Source organism: Aotus nancymaae, unplaced genomic scaffold (assembly GCF_030222135.1).
Source record: "Aotus nancymaae isolate 86718 unplaced genomic scaffold, 86718_ANA_hifiasm-v0.15.2.pri h1tg000067l, whole genome shotgun sequence".
Lineage (NCBI taxonomy): Eukaryota > Metazoa > Chordata > Mammalia > Primates > Aotidae > Aotus > Aotus nancymaae.
In genome coordinates, this window is record NW_026988482.1 from 28,291,156 (window position 1) to 28,316,141 (window position 24,986).

The 24,986-nt window shown below is 44.7% G+C and overlaps 1 protein-coding gene and 1 long non-coding RNA gene across 19 annotated transcripts in view; one reads left to right on the top strand and one right to left on the bottom strand.

Annotated features, from left to right (window-relative positions):
• The window catches only part of CACNA1D (calcium voltage-gated channel subunit alpha1 D), a 319,931-nt gene that overhangs the window by 190,979 nt on the left and 103,966 nt on the right, over positions 1-24,986 (top strand). For all 18 annotated transcript variants that reach the window (XM_012460740.3, XM_012460745.2, XM_012460736.2 and 15 more), the window contains one exon: positions 17,908-18,077. In XM_012460740.3, the coding sequence (XP_012316163.2) occupies positions 17,908-18,077 (170 nt within the window). The remainder of the gene's footprint in view (positions 1-17,907; positions 18,078-24,986) is intronic.
• Positions 18,986-23,411, bottom strand: LOC135270834 (uncharacterized). Its single transcript, XR_010338990.1, has 3 exons — positions 23,194-23,411; positions 19,523-19,691; positions 18,986-19,100 (listed from the first exon to the last, which is right to left on the bottom strand). It is a non-coding gene; the product is annotated as an uncharacterized LOC135270834 (long non-coding RNA).

Here is a 24,986-nt window from a genome sequence, read left to right on the forward strand (position 1 = left end):
TTCTCTCATTCAGCACTTTACCAGCATCTACTGATAGAAAATGGGCAGTTTAATTCTGTTATATATATGTATATAGATACACACACATACATACATACACACACCTCTGATATGTCTGCAATGTGAAAGAATGGTATCATCACTTACAAAATTGAAACAGTTGTTATTGGGGTCCTGGGGTAGCCAGGCTATCAGTATGATTTGTCACCATATTCAGAATAAAACTGTACTGCATTAGTGAGTTAATTCCATATCTTGGTCAACAGAGAATTTTTGGCTAATGGCTACTAAAGCACACAGAAGTCTAGTCTAAAAATAAAGGGACAATGGAGGACTCTTTGTAGATAGTGCTAATGATTAAAAAGTAACTTCCTAGATGTTGTAGTGATGATTAAGCTGACAGAATGCTAAAGACACCCTTAATGATTACTTGTAGCAAAGTACTTCCCCGCATTTAGCCGGATTTGTCTTTAGTTTGAAGAGGCTAATACGTGAAAGATTTGTTAGCAGTTGGATGTCCCTTTTTCTGAACCGTGAAGTAATATTGTGAATGGGGTTGCATGCTGAGGTCAGGGTGCCGGAAAGATTCAGGGTCCTTCAGTACCCTCCCGTGGCTTGGCTTTGGTAGAACAAGTAACTAAGCTCTGATTTGGCTTTAAATGAAAGAGTGCTAAATTTCCTTTTTCTAACGAAGAACCTAGCTAAACATTTATATATACTTTTGAACACTGAACTTTCTTGTTGCAGACTTAACAGCTGTCAGGGGTAGCTGACAGCTGGATCCTGGTGCTGTTGGTACCATGGTACCTGAAGTGGACAGGCTGGTAGCCACACCTGACATTAACATGTGAGTGGTAACCTCTCTGCCGCTGGCTTGCAGCTGCTGTTACCATAGAAATGGCTGTCGGGATCAGTGGAAACGAGGTAAGTGAAAGTTTTCGCTGATCCTTGTTTCCATCAAGCTGACGTCTGTTTCCCTGGCAACAGCAGTGGACAGCAGCCAGGCACTAGCAACAGATCCAGTAGAGCTCTCACTTGTCAGCTGTGGCTATCATCTGTTCCTGACCAAGTTCTTTTTTTTAAAAAAATAATGTACAGAAAGACCTCTGAGGACCCAGGAGGCACCTCTGGCCACATGTGCCCTCCTGGAAGTCCGTTTTGCCGATGGAGAGCTCTGTGCTGAGTTGACTGCTCCGTCAGCAGTCCCCCCCTCCATCTGTACTCTGGGTTGCTTATGTGCAGGTTAGAAGAGGGAGGTCGTTGAGGGTATTGGTGTTGCAGGGCAGGCTGTTGAATCTGTTCATCCCAAATCCTAGGGGAAGAGAATTCATTATAGTGCTTTCACGCACAGACCTAGCTCTTTATAAAGCTGTTGCTACCTTAATAGTTGAAATTAAAGCCATAATTTTCCTGTGTTCCCTATTCAATTAGTAGCATTAACAATTGCCATTACTTTTACAATTAAAAGGATGTTTATGAGTTTAATAATTTGACTTGTGAGAAACAAATTGATAATTGCCTCTAAGATGCTACAGTCAACATTATGCCAATTTTTTCCCTCTTTTGTGTAATATTCTTTTATAGGATGGTAAAATTGCTTTTACAGAGACCAAATACTGGTATTGCAGGGCAGCTTGGTATACAAAGGCCAGTAGATCTGTAATGTAGGTAACTCTTCCTTGTTAAAGTTCAACAGCTCCTTTTCTGGGTAACATTTTAATATTTCAGCAGATGTATGCACCCACGCCCTAAGTATCCTCCTGCCACATGAGACAGCATTCACAGTGCCACAAAGCAAAGGAGAGCCATCGTTACTGCCCTGGTGTGTGAGATGAGATGCATGGAGTGAGGTGTTGGTGTTAAACCCTTAAAGATACCATTTATTAAGGAGATTTTCTCTGGAAATAATAAAACAGCTTTGATATTCAGAGCTGTATTTTTGAGAATCAAATGAACATAAAGATCCACAGTCTTATGAGAATTTAGATTGGCTGCCTAGAAGAGCATTGGGGAACTGTGGATTTTTGTCTTTGGAGGGCTTTCTGGATGACTTTGCTCCTCACCTCTCTGGAAATAGGGCAGCTGTGCTTGGCCTGGAGGCAGTTGAATTTGATATAACAGACGAATAAGAAGCAGAAAATCCTGCTAGATCTTTTTTCCCCCTCTCTCTTAACTTCCTAAAAAATGACTTATTCATTTAATGAATTTTTTTTCAGTTCCTATGCCAAGTGCCCTGCTAGGTGGGCACTGGGGTTATGCTGGTGGAATGTAGGCACCAGGTAGGCGCTGGGACTACAGTGGTGGGATGTAGGCACTGGGGTGACAGTGGGGTGGGATGTAGGCACCAGGGTTAGGTTGGTGGGATGTAGGTACCGGGGTGACAGTGGGGTGGGATGTAGGCACCAGGGTTAGGTTGGTGGGATGTAGGTACCGGGGTGACAGTGGGGTGGGATGTAGGCACCAGGGTTAGGATGATGGGATGTAGGTACCGTGTAAGCACTGCAGTTACACTGGTGGAGTGAAATGGTTTCTTTCTTCATGAAGCTTATGTCTAATAATGGAAGCCAAAATGACAATTACAAACTTTCATAAATGCTTTGAAAGAAAGGTCCATGGTGCTGTGAGAGGGTTGAACAGGCACAACTGCTGTCAGTCTAGTGAGTAGGAGCCTCCTGGAAATGAAGAATGAGTAGTCACCATGTCCAGGCAAGGTGGGAGAAGAGGCTGGGGCAAGGGTATTCCAGTCAAAGGGAAAACCCACAGAAAGGCAGTACAGTAGGAAGGAGCAGAGGACTCTGGAGGAACTGAAAGAAGCTAGGGTGACAGGAACCCGGGGAGCTGGATGGAGAGGGAGGCAGATAAAAGAAGAGAGACTGGCCAGCAGAGTCCAGGTCACCTAGGACCTTTAGACTGTGTCACAGATTTTTGTCATTAGCTGAATGGTAAGGGAACCCACAGATGAATTTTAAGCAGGGAGTGATGAGATTCAAATTTACATTTTCTAAAAAATATGCTGTGTTCTTATGCCTTCAACTTACCTTAAAATGCTTCAAAAAGATAAGATGAATTAACAGATGGATAGGGGGATACAGAGATAGGTGATCAAGAAAATGTAGTATCTGGGTGCTGTGGCTTGCACCTGTAATCCCAGTGATTCAGGAGGGTGAGGCAGAAGGGTTGCTTGAGGCCAGGAGTTTGAAACCAGCCTGAGCAACATAGCAAGACTTTGTCTCTAAAATAACAGAGGTGTTTTTAATTAGCTGGGCAATGTGGTGTGTATCTATAGTCCCAGCTACTCAGAAGTCTGAGGCAGGAGGATCACTTGAGTGTAGGAGTTTGAAATTTCAGTGAGCTGTGATCATGCCTCTGTGCTCCAGCCTGGGTAGCAGAGTGAGACCTTGTCTTAAAAAAAAAAAAAATAGAAGAAGAAAAGGTAGTGGGTGTTGAACGATTGAGATTTTACAAAGTATGTTTGTTCTAACAGCAGTAGATTTAAAACAGAAGTCAGTAACAAGCTGTCTATAAACCTCCTTAAATGTTTAGAAATTAAATAACCTATAACTCAAAAAAAAAAAATTAGAAAATATTTTGAAATTGAATGATAAAACCAGCTGAGAATTTGTATGATCCATTTAAACAGTGCTTAGAGGGACATTTATAGCTTATCAGTAAGGAAGAAAGGTTTAAATTCAGTGATCTGCGTTTCTATCTACTAATCTAGAAAAAGAAGAGCAAGTAAGTTCAAGGTAAGTAGAAAAAAGATAACAGAGGGAGATAAAATAGAAAACAGAAATTATAAAGTTGGTTATTTGGAAAACTTAATAAAAATTGATAAATCTCTAACAAAACTAATCAAAAAAGGAAAAAGCAAATTATCACTTTTAGAAATGAAAGAGCAGATACCACCAGACATTAAAATAGTAAGAGAATAAACTGTTCTATGACAAATTTAGTAACTTAGGAGAAACAGGCGAATTCCACAAAATACATAGCCTACCAAGAAATAAATCGGGAGAGCCCTATATTTACCTTTTTAAATGGAATTCAGAATCACAAACCTCTCAAAGAAAACTGGAGGCCTAGAGGAAGTCAAAAGTGAATTATGTCAGCCAATTTAGAAAGAAATCATACCATCCCTAGAAATTATTTCAGGGAACAAAATTAGAGGGAACATTTCCCAACTCATGAGGCCAAAATCTCAATATGAAAACTTTACAAAGACATAATAAGCACGGTATCCTTCATTAATTCATTAATTTGGACACAAAAATTCTCAAATATTAGCAAATAGAATGTAGCAGGATGAAAGGAATAATATCTCATGACCAAGTGGGATTTATGCCAGAAAGACCAAGTTGGTTCACCATTGGAAAATCAAATAACTAATTTATTATATTAATAGAATGAAAGAGGAAGTCATATGATCACCTCAATAAATGCAGATAACATTACTAACAATGTTCTATAACCATTTATAATAACTCAGCAAACTAGGAATATGCAAAAAGAATGCAGATTTTTCAGCCTGAAAAATCATCTACCAAAAAAACCTGTAGCTGACAGAATACTTACTGGTGAAAGACTGAATGTTTTCTTCTTAATATTAGGAACAAATAAATCATTTTTCTCTCTCTTCTTCTATTTGATGTTTTGTTGAAAGTATGAAGGCAAGAAAAAGATAAAAGGCAGAAAGACTGGAAAGAAAGAAAAAAAATTTTCTATTTACAGACATTATTGTCTACATAAAGAGCCCCAATAATTGAACCAAAAACCTACTTGAATTAATAAGTGAGTACAGCAGGGTGACAGGATACAAAGTCAATATGCAACATTCCATTCTATTTCTGTATACCAGCTGCAAATGTTGCAAACGAAATTTTAAAAATTACAGTAACATCAAAAATTATTTACAATAGCATTCCTAATACTTAGGAATGAATATAAGAAAAGATTTGATAGACTCTACACTGAAAACTACAAAACACTGAGTAGTAAAATTACAATGATCTAAATAAATGAAGATATAACATGCTCATGGATTGAAAGACTCAATATTGTTAAGATGTCAGTTTTCTTCTGTGCATTCAGTGTTGTCCCATTTATAAATCTCCATAACCTTTCTTCTATAAACCGACAAGCTTATTCTAAAACTAGTATATAATTGCAAATGATCTCTAATAACGAAAATAATCCTAAGAAATAACACAGCAGGAGGGCTTACGCTGCTGGTTTCGAGATTTACCGTAAAGCTGTAATACAATGTTTGACATGAAGATAGATGACTAGAACAATCGAATGGAATGACAAATCCAGAAATTGCTTTATGTGTTCAATTGCTTTTTGATAAAGGTACTAAATAATTCAGTGGAGAAAGGATACTCCTTTTAGTTAAAAAAAAAAAAATGCTGGAAAAACTGTATATCTGCAAAAAGAAGTGTGATGCTCAGGTCATACCAGACACAAACATTAAACTTGAAATAAATAATAGATCTAATTAAAAAGCTAAATATGTAAGTATCTTCTAAATAGATTTCTGCTCTCCAAAAACTAGAAATTTAAAGGGAAACCACCCCGGCAGAAAATACAGCACTTACATCTGTGTATCTAGAATATGTGAAGAGCTCTTAATAACTAGATAATCAGATGAACAACTCAAAAATTGGCAAAACATTTTAAAACATACTTTACAAAAGAATGTATATGAGTAGCCAGTAAGTATACATTAAAGATATTTTATATCATTAACCATGAGGGAAGTGCAAGTTAAACAAGAAACTGCTAGGTACGTAGTACAATAGCTAAAATCAAAAAGACTATTTCCAAGTGTCATCAAGAGTACGTGGCAACTGATATGCTCGTACATTGTTTATAGAAACATAAAAGGATACAACTACTTTGGGAAAGTTTGTCAGTGTCTCATAAAGTTAAACATATACTTACCATATGGCCAAGCAATTCCATTTCTAGGTGTTTTCCCAAGAGAAATGAAAACTGTATCCACAAAATGACTGGTACATAAGCACTCATAGAGCCTTATTTATAGTAGCTGGAACTAGAAAAAATCAAATGTCAATAGGTAAATAAGCAAATTGTGGTATAATCACACGTTGGAATATTATTCAGCAATAAAAAGGAATGAAGTACTAATACAACGTTATCAATGAGACTCGAAAACAAGAAGCCAGAAAGAAAAGAACATATTTATATGAAGTTCTAGAACAGGCAGAACTAATCTATAGTGATAGAAAGCAGATCATTGGTTTTCTGGGGGGAGGTGGAGTTGATTGGGAAGGGGAATGAGACAACTTTTGCTGGGAGGGTGTTATTTAAAAGTTCTATATCTTGATTGGGGCGTTGTTTACATAGGTGCCAACATTAGCCAAACTGTATACTTTGAATTGTATACATTCTATTTTTTGTGTTTTGTACCTCAGTAGAGGTGATCTCAAAATACCATTAAAATTGAATTAAGAGACCTCTGCTTCTAGTGAAGATGGAGTATCCGAATTAGATTTATCCTCCCACCTGAAACAACTATGTATGAAAATATACCATGTTCATCGATTGAAAGACTCAATATTGTTAAGATGTCCATTTTCCTCTGTTTTCCTCTATGCGTTCAATGTTGTACCATTTATAAATCTCAATAGCCTTTCTTTTAGAAATCGAAAAGCTTATTCTAATAAACAAAACCAAATGGGGCAATATCTAAAACAATGGTTTTCAAGACACTGGATATTAGGCAATGAAGGACAGTGATCTCCGAGACACAGGAATGCTTGAAATAAGCCCGTGGTTGTCCCAGCTTACTGGCTTGAGAGAGCTCCTGGGCCATGGTACACAGAGGGGGATCCCAGGTGGAGCCCTGTGGTCTCCCTGAGTTAAAAGATGAAGTTTATAGTCTGTGGAGAACAAGGTGGCTTGAGTATACAGGACAGAGTACCAGGGAGGAGTGAATTACACAGGGAACTCTAGAGATAAGCAGAGGGACTCCTAAGTATTCAGTGTACTTTTTAGCACATATGTAAGAGAAAACTACCCAAGACTAAGGAAAAAAAGATTTTGAATCTATTAGAGGTGTTCATCATTCACATGGGTCCAGGAATATTGCCTGTTCCTACCTGCCGGTATTGCCTGTTTTCCAGCCAGACTGGAAAAACTCGTAATCGGTGGGCCACTGGATTGAGTACCAAAAAGATGATGTCTCGGTCTTGAGCCTAGACTGAATGATGCTCCAGACTGACCTGACCTAACCATTAAAGCAAGACTTGAAAGGATCAAACAGTTTGATTCAAGGACTTAATTGCATCCCAGAACAAAACAAAAGAATGTTGCTAGGAATACAAAAATATCTAGCACTGAACACGGTTTTATGCCTGGCATTCAATCAAGATTACCAGGCATGCAAAGAAGCAGGAAAAGGTGACCCATAGTAAGAAGACTCCATCAACTGAAACCTACCTAGAACTCACACAGATGTTAAAGTTATCAGAAAAGGACATATGAACAGCCATCATGACTGTTTTCCATATGTTCCAAATGTAGAGACATGGAAGATACAAAAAAATTTAAAAACTAAACTCCTAGGAATAAATGTAATGAGAGATGTATAAGACCTCTTCTACGTAAAAGTTTGCTGAAGGAAATTTTAAAAGACCCCAACAAATGGAAGGATATATGTTCATGGATTGGAAAACTCAATCTGTTGAGATGTCAGAAGACAGTATTAAGAGAAGGTATTTTTCTTTGGAATGAGAGGAAGAGAAGATGAGGCAGATATGAGTTGGGTTTGATAGTAGGAAGCTGAGAGTATTCCTGCCTTAATTCCTAATTTCTCTGTAACAGGAAGCAGGGTTAACTGTGGGAGTTGAGGGGTAGGTGGCAGTTGTTTGTCTGAGGAGAGTCGGAAAAGGCTCAGAACAATCATTGCAGAGAATTAGGCAGTCATTGGACCAGAGAATCAAGATAGATGATCAGTAACATTGAGGTCCTATTGGATTTGAGTCTGTTCTGATGTCAGCCGCTCCCATTGTGTGACTTTCTGTAACCATGCTTGGCTGTTCTTATCCAGACATGGAGAAAGGGAAGCTTTGCACTTTTTGCTAACTGAATAGAAAAGGAGAAGTCTGCTAGCTGTGAGCATTTTGCTAGCTGTGCATGCATAAAAAGATGGAAGACAGCTGAGGATGTTAGCAAGGGTGTCGCTGAGATGACAGATCATTATATTTAAGGTATATAAGGAGGAAAGGAGGGACCTAACAAAAAATGAACACATCAGTGGACTGGACACTTGAGAAAGGTTAGAAATGTGTCTAGCGGGAATAATTGAACAAGTCAGCTGGAATGAGAGAAGGTTGTGGTCAGAGAGATGAAGGCTTGAACTCATAATTTGGCGAGGATAAAGTTTAGTGTGACAGTGGGATCGGGTGGCTGAAGTAGCATGGAAGAGATGGTCATTGGAGACTTGTGGAGGAATTGACAAGCTAGGATGGAGGGCATCAGGGGCTGTTGGAGTCCCCCAGGGAGGTTGTAGAATGGGGGATGGAGCGGAAGGCCACAAGCCAGTAGTGGAAATCCTCATTTCCTGAGGACAGCAGAAGACGATGAGGAGGAACTGGAGGAGGGCATGTGGCCCACTGGTACCATCCTGAAAGGACAAGGGTTTTTCTTGATTTTTATAGCAGGGTGAGGGAGTATTGCCCTGGACATGAAGAGGAACAGGAAGGCCTGGAGGCTGGAGGTAGGCTGGGTCTGTAAGGGCTGCAGGGATCACAAAGTGACAAGAATGTGGGACCCCTTTGAAGAGGCTGCAGGTGTGGGAGAGCAACCCTGGTGGGGGCAGGGCAGAACTGAAGTAGGAGAAGGCTGAGTTGGTGACAAGCAAGTTGAGAGGGGTCTCGAAGATGGCACGCTAGGTGACCTGGGACTGGGCAGTGTCTAACCCAAGGCAGCAGCACAGATAGCGGAGGCTGGGTGCGGGTGCTTCTTCTGTGGGTGCGGGGCCTCAGCTGGAAGACCCTGGCTTGCTCAGCCTGGAGTATTGTTGTCCAACAGCCCTGGTCTGGGCTGTTGGAAGCTTCAGTCTCCACAGACTCGGCCTGGAGTGGAGGTCCACCCAGCTGGGCTGAGGCAGTGTTCTGGCTGCGAGCTGTGCCACCCTGGCCTGCGGGGGCTCTGCTGTCTGAGGGGTTACAGGTTTCTCTGTTGGAGTAGGGGGAGCACAAAGGCAGGGGTCAGAAGTCCTGGCTCCTGCGCTGGCTTTGTATTTCCTAGAGGCATGACTTCTTTGGTCAGTGTACTTCACTTCTCCAAATCAAGGCATTTTCTTCCTAAAATTGGAGCGGCCCATCTCTGACTTTTCTCACAGAGCTATCCTAATAACTAAGGAGAGGAATGGATGGGAAGGGCCTGGATGAACAGAAGGACCTTTCCAAGTGTGTGGGAGCTCCACACTGGCTTGACTGTGGTCTCCTTCTCAGAGGTCGTTTCTGTGAGCTGAAAAAGTCGTCTCATTTGCAATCTGGATGTTCACTTGCACTTCCCTCCAGCGCCCCACATCCTCTCAAGACCTGGAGAGGCACTTGGCGCATTAGCCTGATTTCTCCAAGTCTGATTGTCATGAGTTTGGTTTTGGGTTCAGGGATAAAACATTAATCCACTTTGAACCCATCATTCCCTCGAAATTCTGCTTTAAAATAAATCTTGGTTTAAGTTGCCTGCTGGCAGCTTTGGGTCTCTGAGTCCTGGAGACCTTTGCTGCATCTGAAGGATTCTAAATCAGTGGGTGAGAGCATACCACCTTCCCAGAGGTGTGCTGTCCCCAGAGGCTCACCTGTCCTTGAATCATGAGCTATTACTTACAAACAGGCCCACAGACAAGTGCCAGGAATTCCAGGGCCCAGCGTGGATTCCAGCAGCTGTACTCTCTCTCACTTCGGCTATCAGTCAGGGATGTTTTAGCATCAAATCTGTGCCTGTCAGTATGCCCTAGGAGCAGAGCAGAGGGTTGGCAGGTCAGGTCAGAGAGCCTCCCCCAAGGAAGCTGGGCTTCAGTGGGCACTGAAGGATAGACAGGATTCATAAGGATGATAAAGGAAGCAAGTGGCAAAGAAAGTGGGACCAGGTGCCTCATGCTTGTCACAGCCAGTGAGTGCAATGGTGAGGCTGCCAGGGTGCTCCGTGCTGGCTGATGAGCGGTAGGCAGAGTGGATGTGCAGTTGGCAGTACCCACTGAGGGAGGTGAGTTTTTTCTTTCAGCTGTGGGAGCTGTCAGAGTGTTTGAAATAAGGTGATGGTTGACAGCTGTGCCTAGAAGGTAAAGCTGGCACCTCCCAGAGTACAGTGGAGTTAGAGCCCTGGGGGTGGGGGCTGCAGCAATGGGATTGGGGCTGCAGGGGTGGGGTCTGCACAGGGGTGCAGAGGTGGAGATGGAAGGGAAGACATAGATGTGGAAGTTTGTGGTGGCTTGTGCCTCTCAGATAAGAAGAGGTCTCTGGATTTTGATTGTCAAGTCTGGAGATGTGGATTGTATGAGAAAATTTTTGTTTCCTTTTTAAAAATTTTTTTTACAGAGATAAGGTCTTGCTCTGTCACCCAGGCTGTAGTGCAAAGGTGCCCTCATAGCTCATTGCAGCCTCAAACTTCTGGGCTGAAGCGATCCTTCCACTTCAGCCTCCCAAATAGCTGGGACTACAGGCATATGCCACTGTACCCAGCTATTTTTAAAAGTTTTTCTGTAGAAACAGGGTCTGTCTACGTTACATAGGCTGGTCTTGGGTCCCTGGCCTCAAGCTATCCTGCCTTGGCTTTGAAAGCCCTGGGATTACAGGCGTGAGCCACTGCACCAGCCAGAATTTTTTTTTTATTGCTTATAATCCTGTGCTTGATTCAGTTTATTTTAATCTTCTCCACTACTTTGATGAGGTAAGTGTTCTTTCCTCAGTTTACAGATGAGGAAATCAAGACTCAGGGAGATTTATCAATTTTCTCAAAATGTACACAGCTAGTAAGTAGTTAAGCTAGGAATTAAATCTGGACTGTCTGTCTCCAGAGTCCAAGCTGCTTTTCTCATCAGTTGGAAGCTCATCCTCTGTCTGGTGAGAGGAAACCCGCTGTGGGACCCTGTCTTCCCAGCCTGGGTCTGTGCTCAGACGTCCTGGGCTGCTCTATTCTCAAAGCTCTATGCTTGGTCGCTTTTTTTTCCTCTTCCTGAAATTAATTACCCAAAGCTGAGTGGAACCGTGGGATAGAGGCTTCAGAGAAATTGGTTTCTTTTTCCTCTTGAATCTGCTTGTGGACAAGTCTCTTTCGAGCTAAGGTGCTCCTTTTGGGTCCTGTTGCTTGAGGGTGGATCTCCCAATCCCTGAGCCCACCCCTGGGATGTGGTGCTCTTCGCCTGTTCTCATCAGCCAAGTCTGGGTGCTTCCCACCCACTGCACCTTTCAATGGGCACTCCCCCTGTGGGGGAAACTCCTGTCACTCTTGATGCAGCTCACAGGGTAGTTTGCCTTTATGTGGCCTACGAGTGAGATTTGGGCTGAATTTCCTACAGTGACTGCTTCGGGGATATACCAGCAGGGAGTTCAATTTCTGCCCCTTCCCTGTGTCCATATTGCTCCTCCATAGTGGGAACCCCTAGCAGCTCTGAACAGCAGATCCAGCCACGAGCTCATTCTGGCAGTTGTAACCAGGCCCGTCACACAACAAACTGTATTGACATGTGAGTAGCCCATGGCCTGCAGTTGCTGGTGCCTTCAGACATGTTCATTTTAGGTGATTCTGCCACCTTCCCAAGCCAGGCTTCATGTGCACATCTTATTTTTTCTTGAAAAACTGGAATCTGACAAGTCTAGCAGGGTGTGTTTATGAAGTGACTTCTTAAGTAGCAGTATTTGAAACCTGTCATGAAGATATGTGATGATATTGGTTTGGCTCATGTGATTAAGTGATCTGTTTCATTCAGAGAGAGTGATGGCAGACAAGAGAGCTCATGTTTTTGAAGAATACCTTTTTTTTTTTTTTTTTTTTGAAACAGAGTCTTGCTCTTGTTGCCCTGGCTGGAGTGCGATGGCGCAATCTCAGCTCACTGCAACCTCTGCCTCCAGGGTTCAGGAGATTCTCCTGCCTCAGCCTCCCGAGCATCTGGGATCACAGGCCATGCACCGCTACACCAGGCTAATTTTTGTATTATTAGTAGAGATGGGATTTCCCCATGTTGGCCAGGCTGGTGTTGAACTGACCTCAGGTGATCTGCCCGCCTTGGCCTCCCAATTGAAGAGTCCCTCTTAAAACATATTTAAGTTTTAAAAAGATTGAAACAAAGTCTGTAACTTTTAGCATGCAACCTTCATGGATTCTCATCCTTGGGAAAAATTTTATGCTAGAAGCATTGGCATATCTTTGGTAGCCATGGAAACTAACCCTTCAAAGAGAGACAAGCTCTTCTGTCCTCAAACAAGGAGATACAGTGAAAGGAAGGCATATTTCATGCTCAGATGCCTCAGATACTTTATTTCTGTGTGTGTGTATGTGTGTGTGTATATATATGTATATGTATATATATAATATGTATATATGTATGTGTTTTAATACTTATACAAGACTTCTGCTTGTTTTTGGTTTTGTTTATTAATGGCATGATGGGTGTAGTTTTAGGTGGTGGAAGTTACATACGCACTGTGGCCAAATACACCCAGCACAAAGCCCAAACTTGCAGTCTTTGATCTGAGCATCATTAATGTAAAGCCCATGCTTGTTAAAGCAATTATTTAGGTAGTTTTTATCAAGCAACTACTAATGATTAGGGTTTGTGATACCAGGAACCAGTATACCAAGATAAAACAGACACAGCCCCTCCTTCACAGAACTTACAGTCTGGTGAGTAAAAGAACATATTAAATAATCAATTGCAGGACTGTGAAATAAATTCTACAAAAGCAGGGTTCTAAGCCAGGGGACTCTGAAGACATTAGAGAAAAGTCCTTGTGTCCTGAGCCAGCCGAATAGGATGGAATGTGGAAGAGCAGGAGGGGTTATGTGGGGAACAGCATGCACAGTGGCCTGGTGTTGAAAGAGCTCCATGCCTTGGGGGAGCTGAGTGAACATTAGGATGGCTAGAATGCAGAGTTCAAGGGGGAAGAGGTCGGAAAGGAGAGATCTGACCTGACCAGACAGATGACGCCTTCGTTCACTCCATCCCTACCCCAGTCTCCTGCTCAGGGTAAGTGCCACATGTAAACAGTTCCTGAGGTGTGGTCTGTGTGGGGTGGCTCAGCTGCTAATTCTGTGTTCTGTTCATGGCAGATAACTCAACCTAGTCATTAAAAGCTAGGAAACACCAACTCTGAAAATGATTCATCTTCTCAGAAGATGAAAACTTTTTAAACATCATCAGTCTTTTATGTCAATGAAAGCATCAAGAACACTGGCCGGGCGCAGTGGCTCATGCCTGTGATCTCAGCACTTTGGAAGGCCAAGGCGGGTGGATCCCTTGAGGCTAGAAGTTTGAGACTGACCTGGCCAACATAGAGAAGCCCTGTCTCTACTAAAAATACAAAAAGTTCGCTGGATGTGGTGGCACACACCTGTAATTCCAGCTGCTTGGGAGGCTGAGGCACAAGAACCACTTGAACCCAAGAGGTGGAGGTCATGCCACTGCACTCCAGCCTGGGTGACAGAGCCCAGACCCTGTCTCAAAAATAAAAGTAAAAATAGAAATGTGATTGTCAAATATTTTTCCTCAACATATTTTACTGTGTAAACAAGGGCCCCCATTTTCTCATCCCTTTTGCCCACCAGCGGTTCCCATGCATCACTACAAAAAACAAAGCTACTGAAGAGTTCAGCATTTGCTTGCTGTTCATCCCTCTAATCCTGTCCAAAACTGGGAGCATATCGTCAGATAGCCGTTAGCTACTTGAATTAGTTTTGTCTTCCTCCTTCAGTCTGGTTGTGGTATTCATTTGAATTACAGATTTGTTTCAATTCACTTTCAGTTTAGGAGTATTTTCCCTTCATCTCATCCTTACTGACTTAATTTAAAAAAATTTAAGGTGAAGAACATTAGCATGGCTCCCAAAGTCAAACTATAGAAAAAGATGTACTTAAGAGTATCACTGCAACCTTGATTCCTTCTGCCTAATTCGTTCCCGCCCCTCGTTTTCTGCTTTTAGATACATCCTAGAGAAATATGTGCATTTTATTTCCCAGTGTGAGCAAAGGGTAGCACACTGTATTTGCCATTTTTTTTCCCCAGGCACTTCTTATTTATCTTTTGGTCAGACACACCATAATCAAAATTCTGGTTTGGAACAAGAAGCCTCCTAGCATATAACAATTGTTGGATTTTTAATCACTTGCAGAAGTCTGTTGGTTTCTACCAATAGGTTTATTAAATGAGCTTTGTAAAACAATCTCTTAGTAATAGGATTCTTAGAATATGAAGAATTCTTATGCAAAGTGGAGTAATCTTTTTCCATCATCACAAAGTTTGATAGACGGTGACTTGGACTTGAGGTGGATTTTTAGGATCAGAGGGTCAGTTGTGATGGGAATGGGTTTTTCTGAACTGAGCAGACAGTGTACAGGATTGGCAGTGAGTTTGCTGGCTCACTGCGGTCACTCTGAGCCTTAGGACCCATGTGTCCTTCTATGTGTCCGCCAATCCTGACGGATTTGTGGCAGCTTAGAGCCCACTCACAGCTAGTGCTAAGTTTTCTACCTTTGATATTTGAGAAAGCTCTTCCATTTGCCTTTTAAATGTCTCTCTTATGTCTGGATTCAGCAACTATTCTACATTGGAACTTCATGTTGATACCGCCCTTTATGCTTTTCAAAGCCTCAGCTTACTGAATGCTTGCTTAATCCCTGTGAAACAACAGAATGGGTATTGTTGTGTCTGTTTGCAAGTGAGAAAACTGAAGCTCAGAACACAACAGCGGCAGAGCTGAGACTAGAAGCCAACCCTTCAGACGAAGAGCCCAGAGTGGTGTAGGAGGGCCAAGGCTTTATCTGGGTTTATCACAGGGACTCTGCCTCCCTGCCCACTTCCTCCATCCTACCCCGTGGCCAACAGATTTTTACTGCATAAATCTTACCGCTGTCCACATCAATAAATGTTACCTGCCTGCTAAGTGTTCGGTCATTCAGAATTGTCTAAAATCAGTTCAGAGGGTCTGTATCAGCAGCTTTGCTATGTGAGCTTTTGTGATAGTGACCATTATTGTGAGTGGGTCATAAACCAGGACTTGGCAGGGTTTTTTACTCTTAGGAATTTAGTCAGAGTAGGGTTTTGCTTATGCCTGCTTAACTGTGTCCCAGTAGCCAAAAATGTGCAGTAGTGATGCAGCTTGTTAGAAAGGAGATTTTTATATTTGTAATGTTAAAAATGCATAAAATATTATGAAACAAAATTACAAAGATAGTAAGAGTTACCCTGAGAAACTTAAGGACATTCATTTTATAATAAACGTATAAAATTACATACATTATAAAATGAATGTCTTAAGTTTCTCAGGGTAACTCCTTTACTATCTTCATAATTTTTTCCCAAGAACCCATATATAATATGGACCCAAAGTAAGAATATCTTGTTTGTATGTAACCATCTGAATTTAGTATGCTAAGTTCAGAATCAACACATGCAAACAGATTTGTACTAGGATACTTTTTGGTGAATAATAGAGCTGAAGGTCCACTTTTCTTTACAGTGTGTGTAAGAAAACAGATTATACAATTCATTTTCCTACAGGCACATGACATTCCAAGCCCTGTTACTGTTGCTCAGGGATGTGATTCTGGATTGAGTGTGACTTTTTCAGAGTTCAGAGAGTCATTTGGTGAATTTACCTAGAGCTGAGTTATGTATTTCCCATATGTCAGGATTCCCTGGAGGTCTAGAAACCCCAAACTGTTCTCAGGGTGTGGTGTGTGTGAACAACAAGACACTGGAGTCCTTATTTTTTTGAGACAAGATGTGTTCTTTGGGCTGGGAGGTCAGGGCACGTGTCTGGGCTTGATCGACTCCTACTTGCTCTCTAGATCCACAAAGCCTTGCCTCCTTCCTTTTTCACAGTGGGTACAGTGGAGACCACTCAAGGGCCAAGCATAGGTTCCAGGGAGTCTGAAAAGTGGGGAGATCCTTTTATTTTTTTTTTCTTTTTTCAGATGGAGTCTTGCTCTGTTTCCCAGGCTAGAGTGCAGTGGTGCTATCTCAGCTCACTGCAACTTCTGCCTGACTGGGATTCTTTCTAATTGTGGGCAGAGGGTGGCACTTGGTGAGGATTCCAGTTTCTTATCTGAAGTATTAGTGTCACTGGATGTGCAAGCATCTGTTCAGCCCCTCGACATCCTGGAGTGGAGGGAGGGGTATGAATATGGGGTTAGTTTTGTTTTGTTTTGTTTAAGACAGAGCCTTGCTCTGGCACCCAGGCTGGAGTGCAGTGGCATGAACTCGGCTCACTGCAACCTCCACCTCCCAGGTTCAAGCAGTTCTCCTGCATCAGCCTCCCAAGTAGCTGGGATTACAGGTGCATGCCACCATGCCTGGCTAATTTTTGTGTTTTAGAAGAGATGGGGTTTCAGGGTGTTGGCCAAGCTGGTTTCGAACTCCTGACCTCAGGTGGTCTACCTGCCTCGGCCTTCTAAAGTGCTGGGATTATAGGCATGAGCCACTACACCTGGCCAGGGTTAGCTTTATGAAAGCAGATCACTTCCCCATTCGTCAGTTGTGTGGGTTGGGTTATTGAGATAGGACCCTGAAAGATAGATGCACTGGTTTTGACTTGGAATGAATGCAGGAAGGCAGACAGAGGAAATCCGTGTCAGAATCTCAGGATCTGTGTTCAGAAACTGCATTGCTGTCACCTCACCTGCTTCCTTAGCAGCTTTTTAAGTGTACTTACTAAATCTCTATCGCTCATATCTTGGCTCCTATAACAACTCAGGGTTGGAGATGCAGATGGTTCCTCGTATATAAAAATAGGATAATCATCCACCTGACTCTCAGGCTTGCCTGAGTGAGTGTGGGGTTTGTATATATGCATAGAGGCTTGCACACATGGTGGAAGGTAGCATAAACAGCCTGCAGTTGGGAACATTTACCTGTCTGCCAGAGCCTTTCCAGGGCAGGTGTTCCCACAAATGGGCAGCAAATCACATGCCTCTTCCCCTCCTGCAGGGAAGACTTTTGGGGGAAGACCATGGCAAGTAGCAAGGGTTAAGAAAAACGGTAATGCTTCATCAGTGCTTGAGTTCCCATCTGGGAAGGGGGAACTGGGTTGTGGAGAGGGTGGGGACTGCCCTGACTCTGTCCACTGCTCTGGCCCAAACCTGCAGGTGGTGTGTAGAGAAGCCTGGTGTGGGCACCAGCAAGGACTGCTGTTCCCTCAGAGCCCTTGGTTTGGACAAAAGGGGTAGCACACAATATTAATGCAAAGTGTTGCCCAAAAGCATTGAAGAAGCCCTAAACTTGGTACTCTTTGACCACAGCTTGGCCCACTTGGGTCCCTCCTCTTTGAGGTGTGATGCTGGGTATCTGAGGAGGCTCTGGGGCAGGTGGGGTGTCTCTGAGTTCAGGCCCCTGGTTGGGGGGTGTCAGAGGCCCACCATGACAGCACATGGTGTTTTGGGCCGAGGCCCCTTGGCATGGCTGTCATCTGAGGGGAGTTCATTTTCTAAGAAGGGATGCATGTGTGTTGATGTGGGCTCTGTGACTCTGACCCCCACAGTCTTGCTTGGGAAGACACTGTCTTCTGTCCTGTCCACGTGTGTGGCTCCATTGCTGTGCTCATGTGGCTGTACTCAGTGCTGTGCGTCCTGCCACAAGACCATTGTGCAGCAGGGCAGCGGCTCAGGAGGCAGCTCCCCAAGGATGCCCTGACATGCTCTTGTCGTCTTTGCCTCCTTCAGAGAATTCTCAAAGGAAAGAGAGAAAGCAAAAGCACGGGGAGATTTCCAGAAGCTCCGGGAGAAACAGCAGCTGGAGGAGGATCTAAAGGGCTACTTGGATTGGATCACCCAAGCTGAGGACATTGATCCCGAGAACGAAGAAGAAGGAGGAGAGGAAGGCAAACGAAACAGTATGTAGAGCCCGTCCTGCCCCTGGCTAGACAGACTCAGTGTGCGGCGCAGACCCCTGGCAGCAGGCCTTGCTCGACTCTGACCCAGGCTGTGAGCGGGACAGCCTCCTCCCAGCCATCTGGTCCCTTCTGCCTGCACACATCACATCACAGAGAGAACAGGCGCACTGGCGCTGACTCTGGATTTCTGCCTGAGGTTTGGGGTTTAGAGTCGTATTTGGTAAGATGGCTTTACAGCCAGGGAGGTCAGAGGGGCCCACCATTGTTCTGGGGAATTCAGTAAGTGCATTTCTGTGCAGGCAAGGGGCTGATGAGACATGTATTTTTGCACCGCAGGAGAGAAAGCTGTGGTTTCCCTCACCTCAATGTGAGCAGTGTTATTGGGCAAGAATTTGAAGGGCAGGGTTCCTCTCGACTCTCACTCTTAGGCCGCCTGATATGGCTCCTACCTGTGCTATTCATGTGAAGCCATATGCTTAGCCCATCAGGGGCTGGGGGGAAACCGGCTCACTGTTCTAGGCAGGTGTTAAGGGGCATGCGAGTCAGTGATGGCTGCTTTGCAGCCACCCACCGACAGCCTACACTGTGACACGAGGCACTCGAGAGCACTTTCTGCAGGAGACGAGTCCTGAGAACTCAGTCAATCACTGAAATTAATTGCCATTGTCAACGACAGCATCTCATTCACCACATACTTTCCCCACAAATGTGCTTTTATTCTTTCTGGGGCCCTCTATGCCTCAGGTCAGAGTGGAAATTGGAATCCAGCGGAGCATTTGACGAAGATGTCTGTGACTTGCTTCAAATCTGGAAGCGTTGGATAGGAAGAACCAAGAACATAGGTCAAGGGCACATAGCCATTGAGAGGCTTGGTGGACCCGAGGCTGGCCCTACGTTGTAGGGGATGGCTGAGCAGGTCTCTGCTTGAGCAGAGGGTCTTGGATGTTGTACTCTCAGCAAGGCCTGTTGCTGGGTCCAGGGCAAACCCGGAGCTGGAGAGGACGTGGAGTGGAGTGCTGTCTCCTAGGGAGGGGCAGGCCTGCTCACACTAAATGCAGCACCAGGGAGCAGAGCTGCAGGGCACATCGGGGCTGGCGCGTGCTGCGCTGAGGGAGCCGAGGAGGGATGGAGTACAGGGCTTGGGGGAGCATTTGGCCTGGGCCCTGAAGGATGCATGGATCGCAGCTGTGACCGTTCAGTGTCACACCTGCGATGTGACACTGGGGACTGGCGTGAGGGAGGTGTGGAGGTGGACAAAGGCCAGGTTTCAGGGAGGAAGCAGTGGGCCCTTTGGCTGGAGCACAGAGGGTATGAAGGTCGGGGTGAGCTGCGATAGGAAGGGCGGGTGAGGTGCAACTGTGTGTCCTCTGGGGGTTGTGGAGTGTGGAAGGCGGGGCTGAGAGACCCCTGGTGGAGGGGCTTCTTGACTCAGTCATGGCCCTTACCTTTCTTCAAACCTGGGCTCTTTACCTCCATGGGGAGGGAGTGTTCTGTGATCTCAGATGCCGCAGCTGGTGCAAACCTGTGTGCTGACTGGGAGCGAGCAGGGTCAGGCCCTGCTTCTCTCCCTCCCTGCTTCTTGCCAGGCTCAGGAAGGGACCAGGGCTTCAGCACCTGAGGATCAGAAGACGGAGAGAGGGTTTCTAGAGCTGTTTGCTGAATGCAAGTTCAGAGTTTATAAATAGACATTCATTTGAGTCTCAGACTCAGCGATGTGCCTGTGAAGTGATTAGATGTCAGAGTGTCTGCCTGTCCTCTGCACAGCTCTCCCCTCGGCAGTCGAGCCGACCTGAACCCCGTGGCCTTCGCAGAGTTTCTGCACCTGCAGTATTGCTGGCAACAGGCCACATAGGTGCAGCTTGGAGATGCCTGCCCAGCTCTTTTCCCCTTCACTTGCAAACTGTAACTCAGATGCTGACCTGCCTCAGAGGTCTGCTGGCCACTTGCCTCATCTCTCCTAAACCCAACATGTTATTTGTAAATGAGAGGAAGTATGGCCGCTTTTTCTCGGCAGAGCACCTTTCTTTGCTAGTTTAGCTGCGTCCCCCAGGGAGCCGAGTGAGGCCTTCTTACAGGCCAGTGGCCTTCCCTCTGTTTATTTCTCCTCCTGTAGAAATAGACAAGGATTTGTGTTCTCGTGTTGCTAGCATCAGTCATGGTAGAGTTGTTTATAGGGCCTATAATTTGAGGATTAAGGATTTAAGGTGATATCTTGAGGGTTAACCATTTTATCTCAGCCCAACATTTCCTAAGACCTGCCACTGTAAAGAACCCGATGACAGAAATCACTGTCTCTGCCTTTCAGAGAACTTTCCATGAGGGAAAGATGGAGGAGGAGTGGCTTAGTGTGAGACAGAATGGAGAAGCTGGTCCCATCATTAAGGCCCAGCACTCTGCTGTGTGAGCCCAGGAGATGCTGGCTGTGGGGAGTGGGCGGCCGGGGCGATGTGAGGAAGGCTTTGTGGGAGGAGCAGTCCTGGGCGTTAGAGGGTGGGCATGGGAGCTTTCGTGGGAGCTTTTTGAAGCTGGGGAAATGGCACGAACAAGGTGTGCAAAGTGACAAATGTTCAGGGCCCTTAAATGCATTGCTCAGTAAACTAGGAAAGAAACGAAACCCCTTTAAAAGCCTTGTAGATCTTCAGAATTCCCTCTCACTGGGGCTCCCAAGCCCATAGAGCTGCACTGTGTCTTTAGAACATCAGCAGTATTGTTTCTGCTATGCACAGTGATGTGTGACTCAAAATGATTAATTAGCTTAACGTTTGATCCAGAATAGCAAATATTTCTGTGGTGCCTCCTTGTCCCTTATGGAGCTCATTCTGCCAGGTGCTGGAGTTTCCTGTGGACTGAGGCGCACAGTACTTCCCGAGTCGTTGGATTTCCAGAGCCTTGATGATGAGGGTTTTAAATAAAGACAGAAATCTTAGGCTGTGGGAGCCATGATGGGATTCAACTGACTAGAGAGCCCCAAATCTCCTCCTCCTCTGAGGAGGGACCCTCTCTGATCATAGACCTCAGCAGCCCAGACCCTCTGGAGAAGCCAGCGCTGTTGAGGTTTCCCTGGGGCCTCCCGTGGCTGCCAGCCATTTTCTTCCTGTCACTGCCAGAAAACCACATGAGGAGAGGGTTTCAGTGAAGCCCAGTGGTTCTCCTCACCAAATAATCAGTCCTGGATTCACCATGTGCACATGCCAGGCCTGGGGCCGTCTTTGTGCATCTGATTAGCAGGCAGTAGAAGTGTGGGTGTTGCCAGTGTTACGGTGTTTGCATCCTCCCTGGGGGTGTGAGATCACCCCGCCTGCCTTTCCCTCCACCCCTGCTCCTGTATTACCTCTGGGGAGGAGGATGGTGCAGGGCCCAGGCTTTTTTAGTTGGGTCCTGGATGTGAGTTGAGCAGTTTCCTCCCAGACCTTGAGGAATGAAGTGACGTTGTAAAAAGAAGCACTTCCTGATAGCGGAGCCTTAGCCTAGATGAGCAGAGGCGGGAGTAGGAAGTCATTAATAACAGCAGATGTCTGTGAACTCAGAGGAGGCAAAGGATTAGGCTGGAGGGCGTCATGAGGCCCCTTCTCTGGATGTGGCTGCAGTTGAGTTTTGTGACTTGGAATCTGTACTTCAGTGTTAGGCAAATCACTCAACCTCTCTAAGCCCCATTTTCCTTGTCTACAAGAAGAGGATAAAGATGCGTCTTTCCATGAGGCTGTTGTGACAACTGAATGTTCCGTGACTGACAGAAGTTGTCATAGTCGTAGTACTTGCTGCTGCTGTCTTCATCAGATGCTGGTAGAACTTGACCTCAACAGAGTTTTGGGGGTATAAATTTAGGGGTGCAAGTACAGTTCTGTGACATGGATGTATTACATAGTGGTAAAGCCTGGGCTTTTAGTGCAACCATCACCCAAAGAGTGCATATTGTACCCAGTAAGTAATTTCTCATCCCGCACCCCTCGTCCACCCTCCACCCTTCTGTATCTTCAGTGCCTGTTATTCCGTCCACATCTACGTCCCTGTGTACACATTATTTAACTTCTGCTTATCAGTGAGAACATGCAGCATTAGACTTTCCTAAGGTCTACTAGACCTCTAACCAGCCTCAGAGTGGGGCCTCCCTCTTAGGACCATTGCCCTGTACTCTTCTGTCCAGACACTATAAAGTTCTGAAGCATTGATGGAAAACAAATCCGTTAACTAGGTCACTTTCAAGATAGGGCAGCACAGCTTTCTGACTCTTGAAGTCCATTTCTAGTTTGGTGGTGCTTGCTGTCAGAGAACAGATGTCAAATCAAGTACTTGGAGACGCGCTCACGTTATCTTTTCTCTCTGATCTGCTAAATGTCACTGCCTGCATCAGTGATGCCCAGCGCTGGCTCCATATTATAATCACCTGGGGAGCTTGGAGGCTTCTTGATGCCACACTCCACCCTCTAAGACTCTTGATTAATTTTAGGGTGGGAGCCAGGGGTGGCTCTTTTTCATTAAAATTCCCTGGGGATTCTAATGTGAAGCTAGGGTTAGGAACTCTTGAGTCCAGGATGCTATCAGTGGCTGAATACCACACTGTTCCAGGCATTCACTTGTAAGAAAAGGAGAGGTAATCAGGCCTCTAACTGAGCTGTCTGGTGACTGGTGACAGGTAGCTCCAGCTTTGTGCATTCATAGAATATTTAAAATGCCAATTTCATAAATTTGCTATTGGAAAGCTGGTGTTACACAATTAACTGAATGGACAAAATTCCCTTTGAAGTGAGTTCCTGAGCATTTGGTAAAATTTCAAGGATAATTTATTTAACTTTTTGCTGAGCTTCAAGTTTCTTAAGAAACCCTGCCAAATCTCAAAGTGATTTTTTTAGACGTATGCAGCTGCTTCTGAGTTAACAATGGAGTTTTGCTAGGACCATTAAAATCTGGAAGCCTAAAATTCTATTTTAAACTCTTCTCATTGTCAGTGATTAGTCTTTAAAAAAAAAAAGCATTAAAAATAATGAAATCATTTTAAAGGGCACTCATTCTAAAATTCTGGCCAGAAAAGCAGGGCAGTTTTATCGTGGGAACTATTAATGATTAATAATTCCTCTAAGTAAAGATATTTGATCCCCAAAGAAAGGGAGGGGCATACCTCAAGCTTCGTCTCTGACCAGTAGGACAGTCCCTCTGTCTTCTGCTTCCTCAGTGGTCCTGGAGGCTGTGGGCACTGACCCTGCCTGCCTCCCCGGGGACTCTGCCACCCCAGGGCTTGGCGGAGCAGGTTGCCTCAGCTGCTTCCCTTTTGCATGTGCTACCTAGGTGCCTCTTACTGCAATGTTTGCTTTGGGGGTGGACAGAAAACCAGGATGGCATAGCTGTTTGCAAGCATAAGGCATAGTAATTTGCTAGTCCTGTTTTGAAAGACTGTGGTTTTGAAATTTTGATTTATAAAACTGCTTTCATTACCATTGAACTACCTCAAGGTGCAAGTTCAAAATGGAAAATATTCAACTAAAATCTGTAAAGCAAACAGCAGCAGTTAGAGTGGCATACGGTAAATATGCATCCAGGTCAAGCGCCCTCACTGGAGAGGCAGCTGGAAGTGCTTTCACTGGAAGTGGGAGGGCTGACTCAGGGGCTGGCCCTAGGGTCAGCGGCTGCACACTCTCTCCACTGGGGTGGCACTGGGAGTAGTTGTCTGGCCAGGCGGACTCTCTCCACAGGGTGATAGAAAGCAGTTGTAATTTCTAAAGGTGCCGGCATGTCTGGCCATCAACTTCAGCCTCCTAAGAGCTGATAGGAGCTGGACTCAGGGACTGTTGCCCCACAGTGGAGATGAGGAGTGGGTACTCCAGCCAGGTTTGCAGTCTCAAGTCAAAGTTGTTTTGTTTTTAATACATTTTAATGATGGAAGTAATATTTGCCTACATAAAGAATTCATGTAATTTCAAAGTACATAAAGTAAGAGAAAATTATCTCTTCCTGCTCCTTAAAAGGGAGGCAGACTTAGCAGTTTGGGGCCTCTACTTCCACACCTCACTGCGCATAATACATGGCACAGACAGCATGCAGATAGCTTCCACCCTAAGATGCCCAGCACAGGTATTTTTCACTGAACTGTGTACCAGAGACATTTCCCATGTTTTTAAAGCCAAATGTTGGCTCTTTTCAATAAATTACCATTATAAAAACTGCTACAATGGGCTGTACACTCTACAGCACGTGGATCTCTACTTTAAGAAGTCTGTCCACTGCAAGACCCCAAGCTCCATGGGGCAGCAGGAATAGGGTCTGTTTCTGCCCTCTGTTGTGTGGCTGCACCCAGCATAGTATCTGTCCCACACGAGTGCTCTATTACTCCCTTCTTGAATGAAAGAACATAGAGTCATAATAACTAGCATTTGGCAGGTGCTTTCTGTGTGTGAGACACTGTTCCAGGGGCTGTGAGTGAATACATTCATTCTTCACACAACTCTGTGAGACAGGAATGTGACAGGTAGGGAAACTAAAGCACAAAGCAGTTCAGTAGCTTCCCAAGGCCACGTGACCTACGTGGCAAAGCTGAGATTTGAACCCAAGCTCTGCCACAGTCTGCATGCTAACCATTAACCTCTACAAATGCATGCCCCCGTGTCCACATGCTCGTGTTCACATTTTTGTAGAGATACAGGAAAAGGGCCTGCTGTGTCAGAAAGGATGCACATTTAGGAACGTGAATATTCTGCCCACCCACAGTGTGTACAGGTGTCTGTGCCCTCATGCCCTTGCCTACTCCAGCATTCCTGCTGCTGCCCCACACTCCCTCGCACAACCCTTCCCTAGAGCATGGGGTCGCTACTCTAAAGACTAGTCGGCTTGGAGCGATCATGAAATCACGGGGCTGCAAGGAGTTAGAGATCCTAGAGTCATTTTTCTTGTGGCCTGGTGGTCATGGGAGAGTTGTAG